Source organism: Tachyglossus aculeatus, chromosome 3 (genome assembly GCF_015852505.1).
Source record: "Tachyglossus aculeatus isolate mTacAcu1 chromosome 3, mTacAcu1.pri, whole genome shotgun sequence".
Classification (NCBI taxonomy): domain Eukaryota; kingdom Metazoa; phylum Chordata; class Mammalia; order Monotremata; family Tachyglossidae; genus Tachyglossus; species Tachyglossus aculeatus.
In genome coordinates, this window is record NC_052068.1 from 87,768,089 (window position 1) to 87,788,063 (window position 19,975).

Sequence of the window (19,975 nt, forward strand, 5' to 3'; positions counted from 1 at the left end):
GGGTAGGGAGCGTCTCTACATTTTACCAACTTGTACTTCCCAAGCACTTAGTACAGTGCTCTGCACACAGTAAGCACTCAATAAATACGATTGAATGAATGAATGAATAATCCAGTATGGATTGATGGTGGCTCTCTGAACTGGGTCCTTCCTTGGTAAATATGCCCTTCTGATTACTTGAAGGAAGTTACTTCACTTCTCTACCTGAATTCCCTCATCTGTAAAATGGGGATTCAATGCCTGTTCTCCCTCCTACTAAAATTGTGAGCCCTGTGTGGGACAGGGACTATCTTGTATCTTCCCCATTGCTTATTACAGTGCTTGGAACATAGTAAGTGCTTAACAAATACCATTACTATTAATTGAGCCTGGAGAAGAGAGAGAGAGAGAGAGAGAGAGAGAGAGAGAGAGAGAGAGAGAGAGAGAGAGAGAGAGACTGACAAAGAGAGAATTTCCCATACCATCAATAATCCCCTCCATTAAGTAGATTATAAAGGCTGTTCCGCATTACCTTTTACCATAAAGAAGTAGGCTACACATAGACAAGTATGAACATTTATGTCAAAGTTATGGGAGGGAAACATGTTGTGGTTTGAACTGTCAAGACCCAGGAAGAAAGCCTTAACCTTTGAAACTCATGCAGTGACAAGAATGGAGAGAAACAGGATGTAGGAATTTTGGCTCTCAGGAGGGAATGGGGTTGGAAATTGGAGAATTCCATACCACAATAGGATGTGAAACTGCAACAGAACCCTTTAATGAGCAGATGATAATAATTGTGATATTTGCTAAGTGTTTACTATGAGTCAATGGGGTAGATACACAATAATTAGGTCCCACATGGAGCTAACAGCCTAAGTAGGAGGGAGAACAGGAAGTGAATACCTATTTTGCAGATAAGGGAACTGAGGCACAGAGAAGTTAAGTGACTATCCTAGTCACACAGCAGACAAGTGGCAGTCAGGATTAGCACTCAGGTCCTCAGACTACCAGGCCTATGCTCTTATTCTTCTCCTCCCCACTCCCACAGCAAAACTCCAGTTTGTGCCCTAACTGAACTGTCTTTCTGCTGCACTAAATGAACCTACTCTTCCCTGAGAACTGCTACCAAAACTACCTTTCTCTTCTGCCTTCAAGCCTTGCGGCATTTCTTTTCATCAACTTCCTTCTCTGGTTCTCCCTGCACAATCCACAATAACTTCAAATCTTCACCTCCAGGACTCTGTCTCACTCTGCCCTTGCCTACTGCACTGATCTCAGTTCTTTCTACTCCTCTTTGTTCTTTTCTGCAATTAGAAATTAGAATAAATAAAATGCAATATTCACTTGAACTTATATGGATACCCAGAGGATGGACAGCATGGCCTAGTGGAGTCAGAAAGACTGGGTTCTAATCCCAGCTCTGCCACTTGTCTACTGTGTGACCTTGGGCAACTCACTTAACATCTCTGTGCCTCATTTATCTCATCTGTAAAATGGGACTAAGACCTGATCCCCATGTGGGACCTGGACTGTGTCCAACCTGATTACCTTGTATCTACCCCGACGCTTAGTACAGTGTCTGGCACACAGTATGCACTGAAATACCATAAAAAATACATGCACATGTGTAAGAGGCAGCTGAAGAGATAACATTTTGCATGCTGATTAGCTGGAGAAGGGGGGATTTCAAAAAAGCTCTAAAGATGGGGTGGGCTAAGGTCTGGCCGATATTGGGGTGAAGGGCTCTCTATACATCATAAAGAAGACTTGCTCCAAGAGGACTGTGCTGTAGTAGATAGACTGGTTCTTGCCCAAAAGGAAGACCAAACAGGGTGACTTCAGAAACATACCACTGCACAAGCAGCATAGCGCACTGGAAAGAGCATGAGCCTGTGAGTCAGAGGACCTAGGTTCTAAACCTGACTCTGCTAACTGCTTGCTATGAGACCTTGGGCAAGTCACTTAACTTCTGTGTGCCTCAGTTTCCTCAACTGTAAAATAGGGGTTCAATCCTACTCCCTCCCACAGAACTTGTGTGCCTCAGTTTCCTCAACTGTAAAACAGGGGTTCAATCCTACTCCCGCCCACAGACTGTGAGCCCCATGGGGGACAGGGATTGTTACCAACCTGAGAAACTGGTATCTACCCCAGCGCTTAGAATTGAGCTTGATTAACAAAAATACCATAAAAATGAACAAAACAAACAAAAGTCCACCTGCCATCACTCCCCAGTCAGTCAAGCGTATTTGAGAGCTTACTGTGAACAGAGCGCTCGGGAGAGTAGAATACAGCAATAAAAGACACATTCCCTGTCCACAACAAACTTAAATCATGGTGGTTCCAATTTAGCCCGAGCTGGAAGAAATAAACATATCAGCTTGGATACAGGTTCTACATCTACATCATCCACCTCAGCCCCACCTCCAGCTCAGAAACACTGGCAGTATGAGACCTGAGAGAATGAGAATGGTGGACAGGCCTTGACTGTAACTGTTGTGCCTCAGGAAGCCTGAAACTCATCGCCACTAGCTACAGCACCCTAATGCTCCCACACAGTATTTATCATTGTCCTTGCCTTTTATATTGTTCTGATGGTTTCATCTTTCTGTATGCATGTACTGCTAGGCCCCCTCTCCCCCTTTTGTTCTTAGATTGTCAGTGGGAGCCAGGGACTGTGTCCAATTCTCACCTCTGTATTTTTCCCAGCACTTTGCATACTGTAATAATAATGATTACGGTATTTGTTAAGCGCTTACTGTGTGTCAAGCTCATCTGCAAAATGAAGGTTAAGATTGTAAGTCCTATATGTGGGATAGGGATTTTGTCTTCTTGATTAACTTGTATCTTCCCCAGTGCTTAGTAGAGTGTCTAGCACATAGTAGTGTTTAAGAAATACCATAAAAAAAATCCTCTCAGAACTGTAGTCTGTTGCCTCCCTTTCTGTAAAATGAGGGTAATGCTGCTAATCGTCCATGCCTCCCAGAAATATTGAGGACAGTATAAGACTGTAAGTATGAAACTGCTTTGAGATTTCTGGAAGAAAGGCCCTACATAATCCCAGGATTTTACTAATAGTCCTATAAATCAGAATCACTCGTAGAGTTATGATACTTGGGTGACTCAGCTGCACTGAGCTAGAGGCAAGACTCAGACTTGTTCAACTTCCTCCTTCTCCCATCACAACTAAATTGTCCCGATGTCATAGTTCTTTCCTGGTTGTTTTCCCACCTCCTCATGGGAGCTCATTCTGTGACACTAAGACATAGCACCTTTTTTGTGGTTTATTTTATTATATTTGTTAAGCATTTCTATGTGTCAAACACTTTTCTAAGAGCTTGGGTAGATATAACAATCAAGTCAAAAAAAGTCCCTGTCCCCATATAGCAGAGAGGAGAACAGGTAATGAATCTCCATTTTACAGTTGAGAAAACTGAGGCACAGATAAATTAGGCAACTTGCCCAAGGTCACACAGAAGGCAGGTGGAAAAGCTGGATTTGGAACCCATATCCTCTGACTCCCGGGCCCATGCTCTTTCCACTATGCCAAGCTGATGTCCTTTTTTTCCAGTCCCAATTATGAGAAGAATTGCCGGGGTCTTAAAGTATTAATATCTCTCTAAGCCTTCTAAAACTATTTCAAAAATTAAATTTTTTTAAAGAAAGCAAAACTTCCCCCTTTAGTCTCATAAGTGTCATTGCCCTTGATTACAGCTGTCTGACTTCCTCTGCTTTTGAGTTCTTTTACAGGTTTGGCTTCCTTTCTTTCCCTTAAGTGCCAGACAGTTGGCCTCTCTCTTTCTTTCCTCCCCTGGAAGCCAAGAGGCTCACAGAAACTTTCCATCTGTTTTTCCTCCAAGTGGCCTCACACGGCATTGCTACTCAGAAATGCAGCTGCCTCTGAGGCTGTCCCTTCCTCAGACGTCTCCTATAGAGTGAAGGTGGGGCTGAGATGATCCCGCTCCTCCTTTGGAGTTCAACTGAACTGCTAACTCTTTCCAGGTCCTTCAGTAACCATGAACTCTTGCCATTGGGAAAATCCAATCTGGCCAAGCCCAGGGTTTTTGCCTTCCGCTGCCTCCCTGTACCTTGATCACCATTCTATGCCTCCACTCACCCTTCCTGGAATTTCCTGGAAAATGTCACCAGGCTTAGGGTAACCTTGAAGGACAGGGAGGACCAGCACAGCTGAGCAATCAGAACTGGCCCTTGTGACCAGAGTTCTGGGGGTATGACAGCCATAATCCATCAATTCAAATTAGCAGAGGAACCCTCCTCCTCCCCTCACCAAGTATTAATATTCAGATTATGGAAAAGCAATGTAAATTGGGACCTGGACTCTCTGGGAATGGGAGAAGGGAGTTCACGGTAGCTGCCTCAGACATGGTTCTGGGTAGAGACAGTTCTTGATACTTGATCGTCAATTATGCAATCAACTCTCTCCCCACAACTATCCTTGCTCCTCTCCAACTTCAGCCCAGCCCACAGATCTCCCTCCTGTAAAACACCAACCCACTCACTGTGGTCATGCCTTCCCTCCTGGAACTCCTCTCCCTTTACATCCAGCAGACCACAGTTCTCCTCATCTTCAAAGCCTATCTCAAAATCCCATCTCCTCCAGGAAGCCTTCCCTAACATCTCATCTCCCCTCCTTATTCTTCTTCCCTTCTGCATCACCTTTGCTCTTTAATCCTTACCCCCTAAGCACTTTAGGTGCTCACTCCACCCTTATTCCCATCACACTTACATATGTACCTTTATACCCTTCTGCCTGTAATTTATATTGGTGTCTGTCTCTTTGCTAGATTGTAAAATCCCTGAGGGCAGGGACTGTGCCTACTGTATTCTCTCAGGGGCTTAGCAGAGTGCTCTGTACACAGTAAATGCTCAATAAATACCACTGACTGATGGGCCTGGGCAAGTCCTTTTGGGCTCCTTATTCCGGCAGTGCTGAGTCACTTCTGGGATTAATTAGAGATGAGAGAGGTTTAACAATATATGCTATACTCAATATTATTGTTATTATTATTACTGTTAAAGAGCAGGACTGCGTGCTGGCTTGAGCTCCCAAACATTAGTTCCAGGGGTCCTGCACATGCTGAACTGTCTGACTCCACAACTTTGCAGGTCACATGTGGATTAGTGGAGCAAGGTAGTCCCTAAGGAGCTCCTTAACCACCCCCACCCCCACAACCAACCGCCAGGGCCTGGTCACCCCCATAGAAGTTGTTCTGGTCCTGCACCCCTATCCATCTGGCACAGAGACAGAGTTGGGAATGGGGAGGAGGAGGAACACAGCTGGTGCCGGCCCCTCCTTCCTCAGAAAGGCATTTCTGAACAGGGCTGGTTCAGAAATGATCTGTAACTTGAACTGTTCTGCAACAGTTGGTCCAAGCCTGGGGCTGGGCCAGGCCAGGCCCCTGAGCCACCACCCTCAAACTCCAGGAAAAGGAAAATAATTTGGATTCTGCCAAATGCTTTTAAGGACTACATCTCACTGCAAGGGAATCCAGGAAAGGGGAAAAGGGAAGAGTCTTAATTCACCCTGGATGATTTAATGACATTCAGTCTTTCCTTTCATGGTTTTTCCTCTGCCCGCACAGATATAATAATTCTGTCGAGGCAGGCTGGCATAACTGAGCATCATTCCCAGCACCCACTGCTCAGGGGGTTTTCTGATCCTGCACCAGCCAGAGAGAAATGATGGTGACTAGGCTAATGAAAGGATCACACAGGAACCTAAGGGCCCAAAAGGCAAGAGACTGGGCTGCTGGTCTCAAACTCTCCTGCTTCCAGTTTTAATAATAATAATACTAATAATGGCATTTATTAAGCACTTACTATGTGCAAAGCACTGTTCTAAGCGCTTTCCCTTGGTCCCCAAAAGAGGGCTTGAATTCAATGGGGCAGCAAGTAGAGGGAGTAAATCATGCCGTATGACATGACATGACATGCTGTATTACAGCAGGTTCTCCCAGGAGCTAGATGTTGCAGCGTGATTGGGAGCAGGGCCCTTCTTGCCCACCTGCCCCAGACCATGCTGCCTTTCCCACCGCAGAAGGCAGTGTGGGTAGGACCGGGGTCTTGAGGCCCTACCTCAAGAGAAGCAGCAGGATAGAGCATGGGCCTGGGAGTCGGAAAGTCATGGGTTCTAATCCCGGCTCTGCCACTTGTCTGCTGTGAGACCTTGGACAAGTCACTTCAATTCTCTATGCCTCAGTAAACTCATCTGTAATATGGGGATTGAGATTGAGAGCCCTACATGGGACAGGGACTGTGTCCAACCTAATAAACTTGTATCTACCCCAGCACTTACTACAGTACCTGGCATATAGTAAGCGCTTAACAAATACAAAATTATTATTGTTGTTGTTAACTCAGATGCCAAGTGAGCCTCCCTTATACCCCAGGAGTCAGCAAGACTCCCCATTTCTGAAAACTTCCCACCTTACTTGATTCATTCATTCAATCGTATTTATTGAGCACTTACTGTGTGCACAGCACTGTACTAAGCACTTGGGAAGTAAAAGTTGGCATCACATAGAGACGGTCCCTACCCAACAGCGGGCTCACAGTCTAGAAGATAATAATGATGGCATTTATTAAGTGCTTACTATGTGCAAAGCACTGTTCTAAGCACTGGGGAGGTTACAAGGTGATCAGGTGGCCCCACGGGGGGCTCACAGTCTTAATCCCCATTTTACAGATGAGGTAACTGAGGCCCAGAGAAGTTAAGTGACTTGCCCAAAGTCACATAGCTGACAATTGGCAGAGCTGGGATTTGAACCCATGACCTCTGACTCCAAAGCCCGTGCTCTTTCCACTGAGCCACGCTGCTTCTCTGCCTCAGGACTGTCCCATACCAGGACACATGTTACTTCTCTCATGAGCCCCTGGGCTATTCAATTTTATGAGCTCCCCATCCACCCCACATAACATAATGATAATTATGGCATTTGTTAAGCGCTTACTATGTGCCAAGCGCTGTGATGTAATTATGCCATACTGCTCCTCTCTCCATCTCAAATCCACAGAGTCTCTCCACCTCTGCCCCTCACCACCCATTCACACTCACTCTTTTGTTTATTGACCGTTTCTCACCCTTGTCAGGAAGGACTCCTGTCTGGCAACCAAATCTAATCCAATCTGCTACTGACCACAAGTGACTCACTAGAGAGACCCTTCTCCTCCCCCAGCCAGGGAGGAGAGTTTGTCCCACCCACCCTTCCCCACCAGTTTAATTTAGCTCCTTCCAGCTACCAGGTCCCTCCAGTCCACAAGTACAACTGGGCGGCTGGGGCCGGTGGCCTGTTGTGTCTTTCTCAGAGCTTTCTGGGCCAGAAGTGGCTAGCCCATCTGGACCTTTAAGCTGAAACGGGGCTGAGGGGAGAGTGAAGGTGGTGACGACTCCACTCCCTAGCAGCTTTAGGCAAGATGGGCCCCCATTATTATGTAAGGAGGGCAAGCTGGAGCTGAGTGTCCATGCAAGCCGCAGTGGAGCCATGGTCAACCGGCCAAGGTTAGCAGGGAAAGGAAATGCTCAATCAATCTCTCCATGAGCACTGGGCACTGCACACGAAGACAGCAGCACAGTTAGCTGCACCCCGGATAGGGCAGTGCAGGGGCAGGTGGCACAAACGGACCCCCACGTCTAGCTGTGTTCTGGCACTGCTGCGGAGAGCAGTCTCTGGGGGCAGGAAGAGCCTCTGCCCCAGGCTCCGTGACTTGCTGTGAACTGCCCCTGGCAGGAGGCAAGAAGTGCCACCTCCCAGGTGACCCACAACTTTGCAAAAGTTGAAAAAGTTGCATTCTCCACATGAGGAGGTTGCAGACCCGTCTTAGTTTGTGAACCCCTGAAAGGGCAGGGACCATCCAATGTGTGTGTTGTTAATCTATCAACCCCAGCACCTGGCACATAGTAAATCCTTAATATATTCCATAAGGATGATGATGGTTATTGCTATTATTACTGTTGGGTTGAACTCTCCTAAGCACTTAGTATAGTGCTCTGCACTCAGTAAGTACTCAGTAAATGATTGATTAATCATCTGTAAAATGTGGATTAATAATGATGTGGATTTATGATGATAATAATAATAATGATGATGAAGATGAATTCAAGTAGGAATTTGATGTAGCCAGTGGGCTGCAGAGAATGACCTTCGACATTAACCAGGCATTACTCGGGTATGAGCGGAGAACCCAAGACGGAAGTGAGGCGGAGAGGAATCTTCCCCTCTGGAGGAGCACCGTGTCCCTTGAACCAGAGTCAAGATGATCAGTGATAACTACGATGTGCACAATAATGGGTCTAAACACCCAGGCTGACGAAGTCTGAGGAGGGCCACTCTCCGTCAGGTTGTCTCCTTCCCGCTCTATCTCCCCCGCAGCCCGCCCCTTCACTCAGCTGACCTGGGAGATGTTGGACTGTGTCTTCTCACTCTCACCATCCCCTTCCGTCTTGTCTGTCAGCAGCCCCTGCACTTGGTACTCCAGCACATAACTGTCGATAAACCGCTCCAGCTCTTCGATCTCCTGTGAACGGCTGCTCCCTGCCTCGGAGGAGGCTGATGCCGCCGATGAGTTTTCCATCTCCAGGTTGGGAGCCTACAGAGAACGGGGATGGAGAGAGCAGAGAGAGCCAGGTGTGAAACTCCTGCCGAGCAATAAAGAGACAGAGATTAGCCCGGTACTGGGGAAATGCTGAGGTCCCACCCAACATCCATTCAACAGTCCAGATGGAACGGATGCCGAAAGTTGAAAATTGGGAAGAAGCTTACAAGATCCAGGCTCTTGCAGCTTTCTTTTTTTTTTTAGTGGTATCCATTAAGCACTAATATGGCCAGGCACTGTGGTAGATGCAAGTCAATCAAGGTGTCCTACATGGGGCTCATAGTCTTAATCCACATTTTACAGATGATGTAATCAATCAATAACTTGGATTTATTGAGCACTTACTATGCACAGAGCACTATACTAAGCGCTTGGGAGAGTACAACACAACAACATAACAGACACATTCCCTGTCCACAAGGAGCTTACAGTCTAGAGAGGGAGAACTGAGGCCCAGAAAAGTGAAATGACTTGCCCTAAGTCACACAGTAGACAAGTGGCAGAGCTGGGATTAGAACCTAGATCCTTATGATTGCCAGGCCTGTACTCTATCCACTAGGCCATGCTTTCTAGCGGGAAGGAAGGTGCCAGAGTACAGAGCTTAGTATAGTGCTTAGTATATAGTATAGGCGCGTAACAAATACCATCAAAACAAAAAAATAAAAACAGAGGAGATTCCTATCAATGTTGAAGAAAATCCAAGACCTTAAAAAAAGTAACTCAGATTAATTCAAAATCTTCCTACCCTATTCTGATTAACTGGAAAAGATGTTCTTTGGGCCCCAAATCTGATATTCCAGTTATGCTTTCCAATTATCAGGAACCAACTGTGGAACCAAGTCTATGAATGTAAGCTCGCTGTGGGCAGGGAACACATCCACCAAGTCTATTATATTGTACTCTTCCGAGTGCTTAATACAGTGCTCTGCACACAGAGCACTAAATAAATATATACAATTGATCAAATGATTGGTTGAAGTGACCCACTCAGACATTTGTCCCAGTCCTTTCAGCAGTCATTGAGAATTACAGCTCCTCTGTCGGGGCTGAGATTGGGGGGAGGCTTTCCTGGGGATCTAAAGCAAAATTGGCAAGATCTCAGCTCTCGCTTGCTCCCTACATGGAAGGGCTCGACTGTGCGCTCACGCCAAATCTGCATGTGGATTATCGGTGCTTTTCAGCTCATTCTGAATGGGGCTAATATTAACTGCCAGGTTCCCCACCCTCACTTGCTTTCATCTTCAAAAAGTACAAGTCTCCCAGTCCAACTTAAGCCCCGACATACATCACATCCCCTCTATCACAAAAGCCCTTTCATTTCCAGGGAAAGTCTCAGATCAAAACCCTTCCACATAAGAGGTGCCCAAGAGAATGCTGGGAAACCATGGTTTCTCATTGCAGGTGAAATGTTCTGAAGCCTGGTGGTGAGGGACTCTGTCAGATAGCTTCTCCTGCAGAGCACAGTGGGTGAACCTGGGTCAAGCCAGCCCTGGCTCTAGTCTGGCAGGAAATCTGAACCAGCAACAGATAAAGGAGGAGTGATGCCTTTCACTTTCATATGTAAAACCTGGGCCAGTCTCCACAAGGCCCCTGTTGTTGCAAACAGTGAAGGCTCTCCTTCCAGCAGCCTAGCTCCTGGTGCTTTAATGACTGGGATTGTTAACAGGGAGTGGATCGATTGATCAATCAACAGCACTTACTGAGTGCTTACAGTGTGCAGAACGCTGTTCCAAGCACTTGAGAGAGTACAATACTTCAGAGTTGGTAGATACGTTCCCTGACCAAAGGAGTTTAGAGTCTAGAGGGGGAGACAGACTTAAAATAACTTTCAGCTATGTATGTTAAGTGCTGAGGGGGAGAGAATGGGGTGCATATCAAGTAAAAGGATGATCCCAAAAGGAGAGGGAGTAGGGGAAAAGAGGAATTGGTTGGGGAAGAACTTTTGGTGGAGATGTGGTTTTAATAAGGCTCTGATGGTTGTTGCCGACTATATGTTGCCAACTTGAACTTCCCAAACGTTTAGTGCAGTGCTCTGCACACAGTAAGCGCTCAATAAATGACAGAATGAATGAATGAATGATGGTGGGGGGCGCTCTGTGGTATACAGTCGTGGAGGGAGTTCCAGGACACAGGCAGGATGTGGGCAACAGGTCAGCTGCGAGTTGGGTGATATTGAGGTGGGGTGAATAAATTGGCATTAGAGGAGTGAAGTGTGCTGGCTGAACTGTAGTAGGAAGTCAGAGTCAGGTAAGGTAGAAGGGGGAGAGCTGACTGACTGGTTTAAATCATGGCATAGTGGATAGAGCATGGGACTGGGAGTCAGAAGGTCATGGATCCTAAGCCCAGCTCTGCCGCTTGTCTGCTGTGTGACTTCACTTCAGTTACGTCATCTGTAAATGGGGATTGATACTGTGAGCCCCACATGGGACAGGGACTGTGTCCAACCTGATTTGCTTTTATCCACCCCCGTGCTTAGAACAGTGCCTGGCACACAGTAAGCACTTCACAGATACCATTATTATTATTAAAGGCAATTGTGAGGAGTTTCTGTTCGATGCAGAGGTGGATGGGCAACCACTGAAGGTTTTTGAGGAGAATATTACTTGGCAATGCCATAGGAAGGCCATGCCTACTATATGATATGGTGTTGGGGGAAAGTTAAAAAAAAAAAAATCTTAAAGCCATCTCTCAACATCAAAGAAAAAATGTATAACTGTATATGGAAGCTTGGGGCAGGTAGAGCCAATCACGGCTACCTGATAAACCAAAAAGAAACTCACTTAAAAATGGTATTTTACCAACTCTACTGTATTGGTCTCTCCTAAGCCCCTAATATAGTGCTCAGTACATAGTAAATATTCAATAAATATCAATGACTGAGAAGCCTCAGTAGAAAATTGCCCCATCTCTTCTCTCTCTCCCTCACCCCAGCTGTTTGACACATTTATGACTGCTTGGAGGGCTGGGCTTCATCCTCAGGCTTATAGTCTTGGGTCAGAAGCTGAGTCATCCCCATTTCTATCCCTTCTCTTTACCCTCCCTTCTCTCCCACCTCCCTCTCTGACTGATATGATCCATTTTATCTTCCCCTTTAAGGCCAGAGCCTGTGACGCCTAGAAAAAGCCATACTTCTCACTGGGGTGTGTTGGTTCAAGGCCTGAATCTCCCAGCCACCCTGGTCCCAACATCACCCTGCCCCTGAGGGCAGACAGCGCTTTACAGAGGATAGCTGGGCTTGCGGGTGGAGAAGAGAGATTCACCCCAGAATTCTCAGACAATCACTGGAGATGCTTCGCCTGCAGCATCAGTCGGAGCCCATCCAAGACACATACTAATTATTAGTGGCCAAAAAATTAGCCATCCCTTGAAGTCTAGCCATGGCATTAGCGAGACTACCTCCTCCCCAATGAATTCCATGGGATGAATGCAGGCCATGACGCACAACTGAGAAACTTCATTTGCTTCTCCCAAAATATACACTCCCTTTCATTTCCACAGAGAAACCAATTTTTCCAGGCCCAAGCAGACAGAGAAGTAGGGATGTATCCATTGGCGCTGTCCTCCCCCTTGCTATTTGTTCTGGTTTATCAGCTGCCCTCCCCCTGGTATTCTCCCTTCTGGCCCAAATTAATCCATTCTTTACAGGCTTCATCATAACCCTCTTTCCAGAGAGCAGCGCTATATCCAGGGCCAATTCTGGCCAGGTTAACACATTCTGATCATCCCGCATCAGAGGGTAAGGAAACAGTGCACTCTACCTTATCTCCTGGGCCTCTAGTTGCTCTGGACCTGCCTGAGCCCAGGGGATCCAGCCTCTCTGCTGAATCTGAGTCTACACTCAAGTTGTTTCTCAGCAGAGATACAGCTCTGCACCCGGCCATCTAGGCTGTAAGCTCGTCCTCTAGACTTACAAGCTCGTTATGGGCCAGGAACGTATCTAGCAACTCTGTTACACTGTCCTCTCCCAAGCACTTAGAACAGTGCTCTGCACACAATAAGTGTTCAATACATATGATTGATTGGCCTTATCTCCCAGCTTCAATGTTGGTTTCTCCTGTCAACCCAGTATCAGGTCCAGGGGCACCAGACTTTGGCTTTGGTGGGAGTAGCATAGGACTTCCCCATCAAGACTGTGAGTTCATTTTGGTCAGGGAATGTGTCTAATTGTTATATTATACTCTTCCAAGTGCTTAGTACAGTGATCTGCACAAAGTAAGCGCTCAATAAATAAGATTACCTGATGGGACTTAGTGCAGCATGGGTTTTCAATAACTATCCAATCAATAAAGATTGTCTCTTTTGCTGAATTGTACTTTCCAAGTGCTTAGTACAGTGCACTGCTCAGTAAGCGCTCAATAAATGATTAAATGAATAAACCTGATCACTGAGGAGCCTCCCCCAAGCTTCCCCTACCCCTCCCCTGCCTCCCATTTCTCCCCGACTTTTATGTTATTTGTTCAGATCTTACTATGTGACAAGCCCTGTTCTAAATGCTAGGGTAGATACAAGTTTACCAGGTTAGACACAATCCCTGTCCTATATATTCACAGTCTAAGTAGGAGCGAGAACAGGTATTGAATCCCCATTTTGCAGTTGAGGAAACTGAGGCACTGATAAGTGACTTGCCCAAGGTCACATAGCAGGCAAGTGGCAGAACCAGGATTAGAACTCAGGTCCTCTGTTTCCCAGGCTCATGGTCTTTCTGCTAGGCTATGCTGATCCCCAGACCAGCTTTCATTCAAGTTACACCCAGCCAGGCCTGGGGCTGAGAGTCTTCTCTCCTCATTCTACATGACCGAGGGCACGCAAATGTCACTCAGTTCAGCCCCAGAAGTGGCCATATTATGGCTACAGACGAAGTCAAGGGCTGGGATAAAATGATCAGGGTGGACTGCTGATGATGGGGATGGAAGAAGTGTGGCCTAATGGAAAGAGCACAGGACTAGGGTCCACCACTTGGCTGCTCCATGACCTTGAGCAAGCCCCTTAACTTCTCTGCACCTCTGTTTCCTCATCAGTCAAATGGGAATTAAATATCTGTACTACCTCCCCCTTAGCTTGTGAGACCCATTTAGGACAAGGTAGCCCAAGGGCCAACTCTATCCGTACATTTCTTCCTCTTCCCTGACATTCTTTCATGTGAGCTCATTACAGGAAGGGAACATGTCTGCTAATTCTGTAGTAGTGTACTCTCCCAAGTGCTGAGTACAGTGCTCTGCACATAAGCAGAACTCAATAAATTCCAATGTTTGATCATCAGTTGAGAATGGTGAAGCCCCTAGCAGCTAGGGTGGCTGTCAGACAACATTTCTTCTTCAAAGCCTGTTCATGGAAAATAGAACGTTCTCCTGAATATCAGCTCTCCAGTCTCAAGTGGCTTTTACAGACCTGATGGGTTCTCAAGCTGGGGCGGGGGGGGGGGGGGGGGGGGGAGGGTAAATGCACATAATCATAATAATAATGATGGTATTTGTTAAGCGTTTACTATGTGCCAAACATTGTTCTAATCTCTGGTGTAGATTCAAGGTAATCAGGTTGTCCCACATGAGGCTCACAGTTTTAATCTCCATTTTAGAGTTGAGGTAACAGGCACAGAGAAGTTAAGTGATTTGTCCAAAATCACACAGCTCACAAGTGGCGGATCCATAATTAGAACCCACAACCTCTGACTCCCAAGCCCATGCTCCTATGTGTCCACCTGTCCATCGTTCTGGAACAAACTATTGCAATGCCCTCCTGAAATCCTATCTCCCCCAAGAAGCTTTCCATAATTAATGAGAAGCACCGTGTCCTAGTGGCAAGAGCTCAGTCCCAGCTACACCATTTGCTTGCTGTGCGATCTTGGAAAAGTCCCTTAACTTCACTGTGCCTTGGTTACCTCATCTATAAAAATGGAGATACCACCTATTCTCCCTTTCCCATGTGGATAAGGACTGTGGTTGATCTGATTTTACTGTATCCACCCCAGATTGGTGGTACAGTGCTTGGTACATACTTAGTGCTTAACACCCCAACTGGTATCATTATCTGCTACTACCTGGTGCTTAGCATTGGACTCTCCTAAAAGACAATCCAGACATCTGCCCAGTGACACACAATTGGAAACCAACACTCATCCAAGGTTTGGGGAAGTACACCGATGACCAGGTGCTGTTTCACTTTCCTAGGACACTTGTTCCTCCAGAAGGAACCCTTCCACCCCAACATTCTTCTGCAGCAAAAGTCCTCTCTGCCCCACAGGCCCCACCAGATGGCCTAGCTGAACGGGAAACTCTTGGCTACTGGCCAAAGATAGCTCCACCACTGTGGCCTAGTGGACAGAGCATAGGCTTGAGAGTCAGAAGGACCCGGGTTCTAATCCCAGCTCTGCCACTTGTCTGCTTGTGTGACCTTGGATAAATCACCTCACTGTACCTCAGTTTCCTCAACTGTAAAATGGGGATTAAGACTGTCAGCCCCATATGGGACAAGGACTGTTTCCAACCTGATTAGCTTGGATTTACCCCTTAGTACAATGCCTGGGGCTTAGTAAGCATTTAACAAATACCGTTAAAAGAAAAAACAAAATAAAACCTGGCAGGATGGCCTCCAAAGCTGAAAACTGCTATGTGTATTGCAGGGTTCTTAGTCACATAGACACGCCCACACGGGATGACACATTAAAAGTAGATCTCATCCAATGTGTGGTGGTTTAAATTGACCATCCTTTAAAGGTGGCAACCTCATGTGAATATACCCTGTGTTTTGTGCATCACTTAGTACATTGGTAGCACTCCAAGAATACCCATTACCCCAGAGAAGATAAAGTGCTGTCTTACTCCTCTCAATGCTTTCCAGGGCTGAAACAAAACACTATCGGTAAATAAAGATTGAGGACAGACATCCGCTCAGCTCCTCATTACTACCTCCACAATGACGAAGTCCCCATTCACCTGGAGACACTGTCTGGTGAAGAGATCAATGGAGCCCTTTCATCTCCCAGGAGCCCCAGACTTACCATAATTGCCCATGCTGCTTCTGCACTGAACTGTACTAAATGAACTGACTGAACTACAACAACAAAGATGCAAAAAGAGCTGATTTCATTCATCCTATTTTTTTCCTATATCCATATTCCACCAATTGATCTTACCACTTGTCTGCTGCGTGACTTTGGGAAAGTCAGTTAACTCTTCTGTGCCCCAGTTACCTCATCTGTAAAATGGGGATTAAAACTGTGAGTCCCACATACGACAACCTGATTAACTCGCAACTACCCCAGTGCTTAAAACAGTGCTTGGCACATAGTAAGCACTTAACAAATACCATCATTATTATTATTACTACCACTCTGAGGAAAATTGTATGTTAGGAGATATCTGGAGAGCTAGTAAGCTTCCTGAACTTATTTGAAAGGCAAATTTAAACTTACAGAGGAGAGATTCCACTAGCCATGGACGGGAAGAATGCTCTCCCTTTATCATAGCAAACCACCACCTGGAAAGCTGGCTACCCCATGTTCAGGATGAGTCTCTTTCTCTGGTCATCCCATCTTCTGTTCTAAACTCTTCCCAGGCACAGGATTCAGGCAGCCAGGCCCCTACCAGTCTAACAAAGGTTGCTGGTTTTTTGAACAGTATTTGCTAAGTGCTTACTGTGTGCCAGCAGCACACAGGAAGCAGCATGGTTTAGTGGATACATCGCAGGTCTGGGAGTCAGAGGGTCATGGGTTCTAATCCCCTCTCCACTGCCTGTCAGCTGTGTGACCCCGGGCAAGACACAACTTCTCTGTGCCTCAGTTACCTCATCTGTGAAAAATGGGGATTACTGGTGTGAGCACAATGTTGGACAAGGACTCTGTCCAACCTGATTAACTTGTATCTATCCCAGTGCTTAGAACATAGTAGGTGCTTAACAAGTACCATAACTGTTATCATATAGACAATCAGGTTGGAAACAACCCCTGTCCCACATGGGGCTCCCAGTTTTAATCCCCATTTTATAGGGGCAGTAATTGAGGCAGAATTAAAAGAGAAGTGAAGTCACTTGTCCAAAGTCAAACAGCAGGCACATAACAGGGCTGGGATTAGAACTGAGGTCCTTCTGACTTCCAGACTCATGCTCTATCCAGTAGGTCACGGCTGCACTTCCAGGCCATCCTCTCTGCAGGGGGCCTGTTTGTTGACTGCGAGAAGAAAATGACAGGTGTTGATGGTTAATTCTATCAAACTCACACTGCTTCTCAACACACAAGGCCAACTGATCCACTGGCAGGGGAGTGAATGCTGAAAGCAGGTGCTTATTGGCTTCTGGAGAGAGAGGGGGATGACAGGAAGGCCTCAGCTCTCCCTCCCCCCACAAGCTGAGCATCAGACACTCTCTTGTTCACGGAAAATAAAACATTCTTCCTAATATCAGCTCTCCCATCTCATGTGGTCTCTACCAGATAAGGTCTCAAAGTGGGTGGGGGGAGTATGCATGTGTTTGTGCCTGTCTGTCAGTCCTACTGGGACAAGCAAATGAAAAACTCTCTAGGAAGACTAGAAGTACACAGGAAAGATGACAAGCCCAGCTTCTTGCCAGACTATAACTGCACAAATTCATTTATTCAATCCTATTTATGGAGGGCTTACTGTATGCAGAGAACCATACTAAGTGCCTGGGAGTGTACAATATAACAATAAGCAGACACATTCCCTGGCTACAACAAATTTACATTCTATTCCTCTCACTGCTGAGATGAGCCTGGGAATGCAATATTATCTAGGACTTTCATTCATTCAATCGTATTTAGTGAGCGCTTACTGTGTGCATAGCACTGTACTAAGCACTTGGGAAGTACAAGTTGGCAACATATACAGACGGTCCCTACCCAACAACGGGCTCACAGTCTAGAAGACTAGAAGTCATTCATTCATTCAGTAATAATACTGATGGCATTTATTAAGCGCCTACTATGTGCAAAGCACTGTTCCAAGTGCTGGGGAGGCTACAAGGTGATCAAGTTGTCCCATGGGGGGCTCACACATTGACTCTACTAAAGGTCCTCACTGAGGTTCCATGCAATGTTTGAGCTCGTTGTGGGCAGGAATTGTGCCTGTTGTTATAGTGTACTCTCCCAAGCATTTTGTACAGTGCTGTGCACACAGTAAGCACTCAATAAATACAACTGAATGAATTAATGTTTTTAATTCCTGGGCTCTTCTGCAATTGCTGAGTTCAGGAATGGATGCACCCTAATAAGAAAGTTGAACTACAGCAGCACTGCTGTCTATATTGTGCCCTGTATTTCCAGGCTCCTATGAGGAAGAGGATCCAACAGAGAAAGGTTAAATGTCAAAAAACTGGAAGTCCAATTCCAACAGTGCCACCCTGGTGACTGGACAAGCCACTTCACTTGTCTGTGCCTCAGTTCCCTCACCTGTTCTGGGAAGACTTCTAGTTCCTTTTCTTTTCAAAGGCCACCCTGCAGCAGAGGTGCTGAGGGCTGAAACTATCAAAAATCAGGCAGCCACAGGGAGGAGAAACAAATGGGTTAGAAACAAAATTATCACTGCAGAAGTCTCAAATTGATTTAAAATGGAAAAAAACTTAAATGGAAAATTTTCCTTCATTAAAGCTAACATACATTACAGTGATGTTCTTCAGCCAGTCACTCTAGTACCACTAAGTGGTATTTCCTGGCAGCCAAGCGCAGCTGATCCAACTACTCACTAGTCTACTTTAAGATGTCCAATCAATCAGTGGTATTTATTGGGCACTTATGTGCAGAGCACTATACTAAGCAATTGGGAGAGTATGATACAACAGAATTAGCCAATATGTTCCATACCCATATCAAGCTTAGTCTAAAGGAGAATTTAATCACCAACTTACAGATGAGGAAAGTGAGGCACAGAGAAGTAAAGTGACTTACCCAAGTACTACAGCAGAGAAGTGGCAGGTATATGTAAGCTCCATGTGGGCTGGGATTGTGTCTACCAACTCTGTTGTACTCTCCCAAGTGCTTAATACAGTGCTCTGTACATAGTAAATGGTTAAAACATACCACTGATTGAAAATAAAAGTCTACTTCGTGTGTTGTTTTTATTCTCCATCATTAGTTTGAGCCTACCAACTATTTTTCCCTTCCACTTCAGAAGGCCTCGGAAGAAAGGCGGCAGAGGGGGGCTCTCAAAAATAAAAGGCAGCAAAGCCCTGCCTCAAGGGTTCTCTCTGCCTGGTTTCAGGGTCTTACACTCTAGCTTTGGCTGGACACAAATAGCTTGAGTTAGTCCCCAGCAGCCGTTCAACTCATTCCTGGTGATAGGTAGCTGGGTGGAGAGGTTGGGTGGGAGAGGGGAAGGTAAAGACTCTCCTCCCCTTCCAAAGGCCCAAATCAGATCCTCACCATGAGTTTGCCTCCTTCCCTGCCTTCTCCTCCTCCCTGTCTCTCCCCACCCTCCACTCCTTCTCCTCCCCCATCCCCTGTGGCAAGTTCTGATGGGCTCTAAAGTCCTGAACACTTCTGATGGATGATGGAAACCTGGCAAGATGGAGGCTGGGAGAGGATCAATTTCTGAATTCCCTGCCTTGCAACTTTGTAATGCATGGGCTTTCCACCAGAGGCTCGACGCACACAGTCACAGTGACTCAGGAGTATAGTCAGCAGCTTTTATCAGAACAAGAGTGCGTGGTGGAAGGCAATTTCTCTGGAACAGGTTCTTCATTTCCTTCCCTGTGGCCAGCTGACATGATTACCCCTTGCCAAACACTTCGACAGTTTTCCCATGATCCAGGCAGCTACATTTTTTTCCCACTTAAATATGGAACCAAGAGAAACTCTTTCCTTTTTTTTTTATTTTTTATGGTACTTATGAAGTGCTTACTATGTGGCCGGCACTGTACTAAACACTGGGGTGCCGACAAGCTAATCAGTGGACGTAGTCCACATCCCACATGCGGCTCACTGCCTTAGTCCCCATTTTACAAATGAGGTAACTGAGGCACAGAGAAGTGAAGTGACCTGCCCAAGGTCTTATAGCGGACAAGTGGTGGAGAAGGATTAGAAGCCGGGTCCTTCTGACTCCCAGGCCTGAGCTCCATCTACTAGGCCACTCTGCTTCTCATTCAATGAGAGGTCATCAACAGACATTATTAAATACCCATAATACCCATTGGGACTGAGCCTGGTAACTTACCAGTATCAGATGGGTTGATCTACTAGTTATCTTCCACCAACCCCCACAAAAACATCAGAGGGAAGAAGTGAAAGCCATGAATTTCAGTTGTTGCTGAGACTCAGTTGCTAGCTGATTTTCCTTCCCCACATAAGGAGGGAACTTTAGGAAATGAAAGACACAAAGGTCTTACCTCAAGAGATTTTCACCCCTTCTATGTGGTCCATCAATAATTCTCTCTGCCC

At 46.1% G+C, this 19,975-nt stretch overlaps 1 protein-coding gene across 3 annotated transcripts in view; it reads right to left on the reverse strand.

Moving 5' to 3' along the window:
- Window positions 1–19,975, reverse strand: part of CTIF (cap binding complex dependent translation initiation factor) — a 385,876-nt gene that overhangs the window by 300,495 nt on the left and 65,406 nt on the right. For all 3 annotated transcript variants that reach the window (XM_038743775.1, XM_038743777.1, XM_038743774.1), the window contains exon 2: window positions 8,392–8,586. In XM_038743775.1, the coding sequence (XP_038599703.1) occupies window positions 8,392–8,571 (180 nt within the window). In that variant the 5' untranslated portion in view covers window positions 8,572–8,586. The remainder of the gene's footprint in view (window positions 1–8,391; window positions 8,587–19,975) is intronic.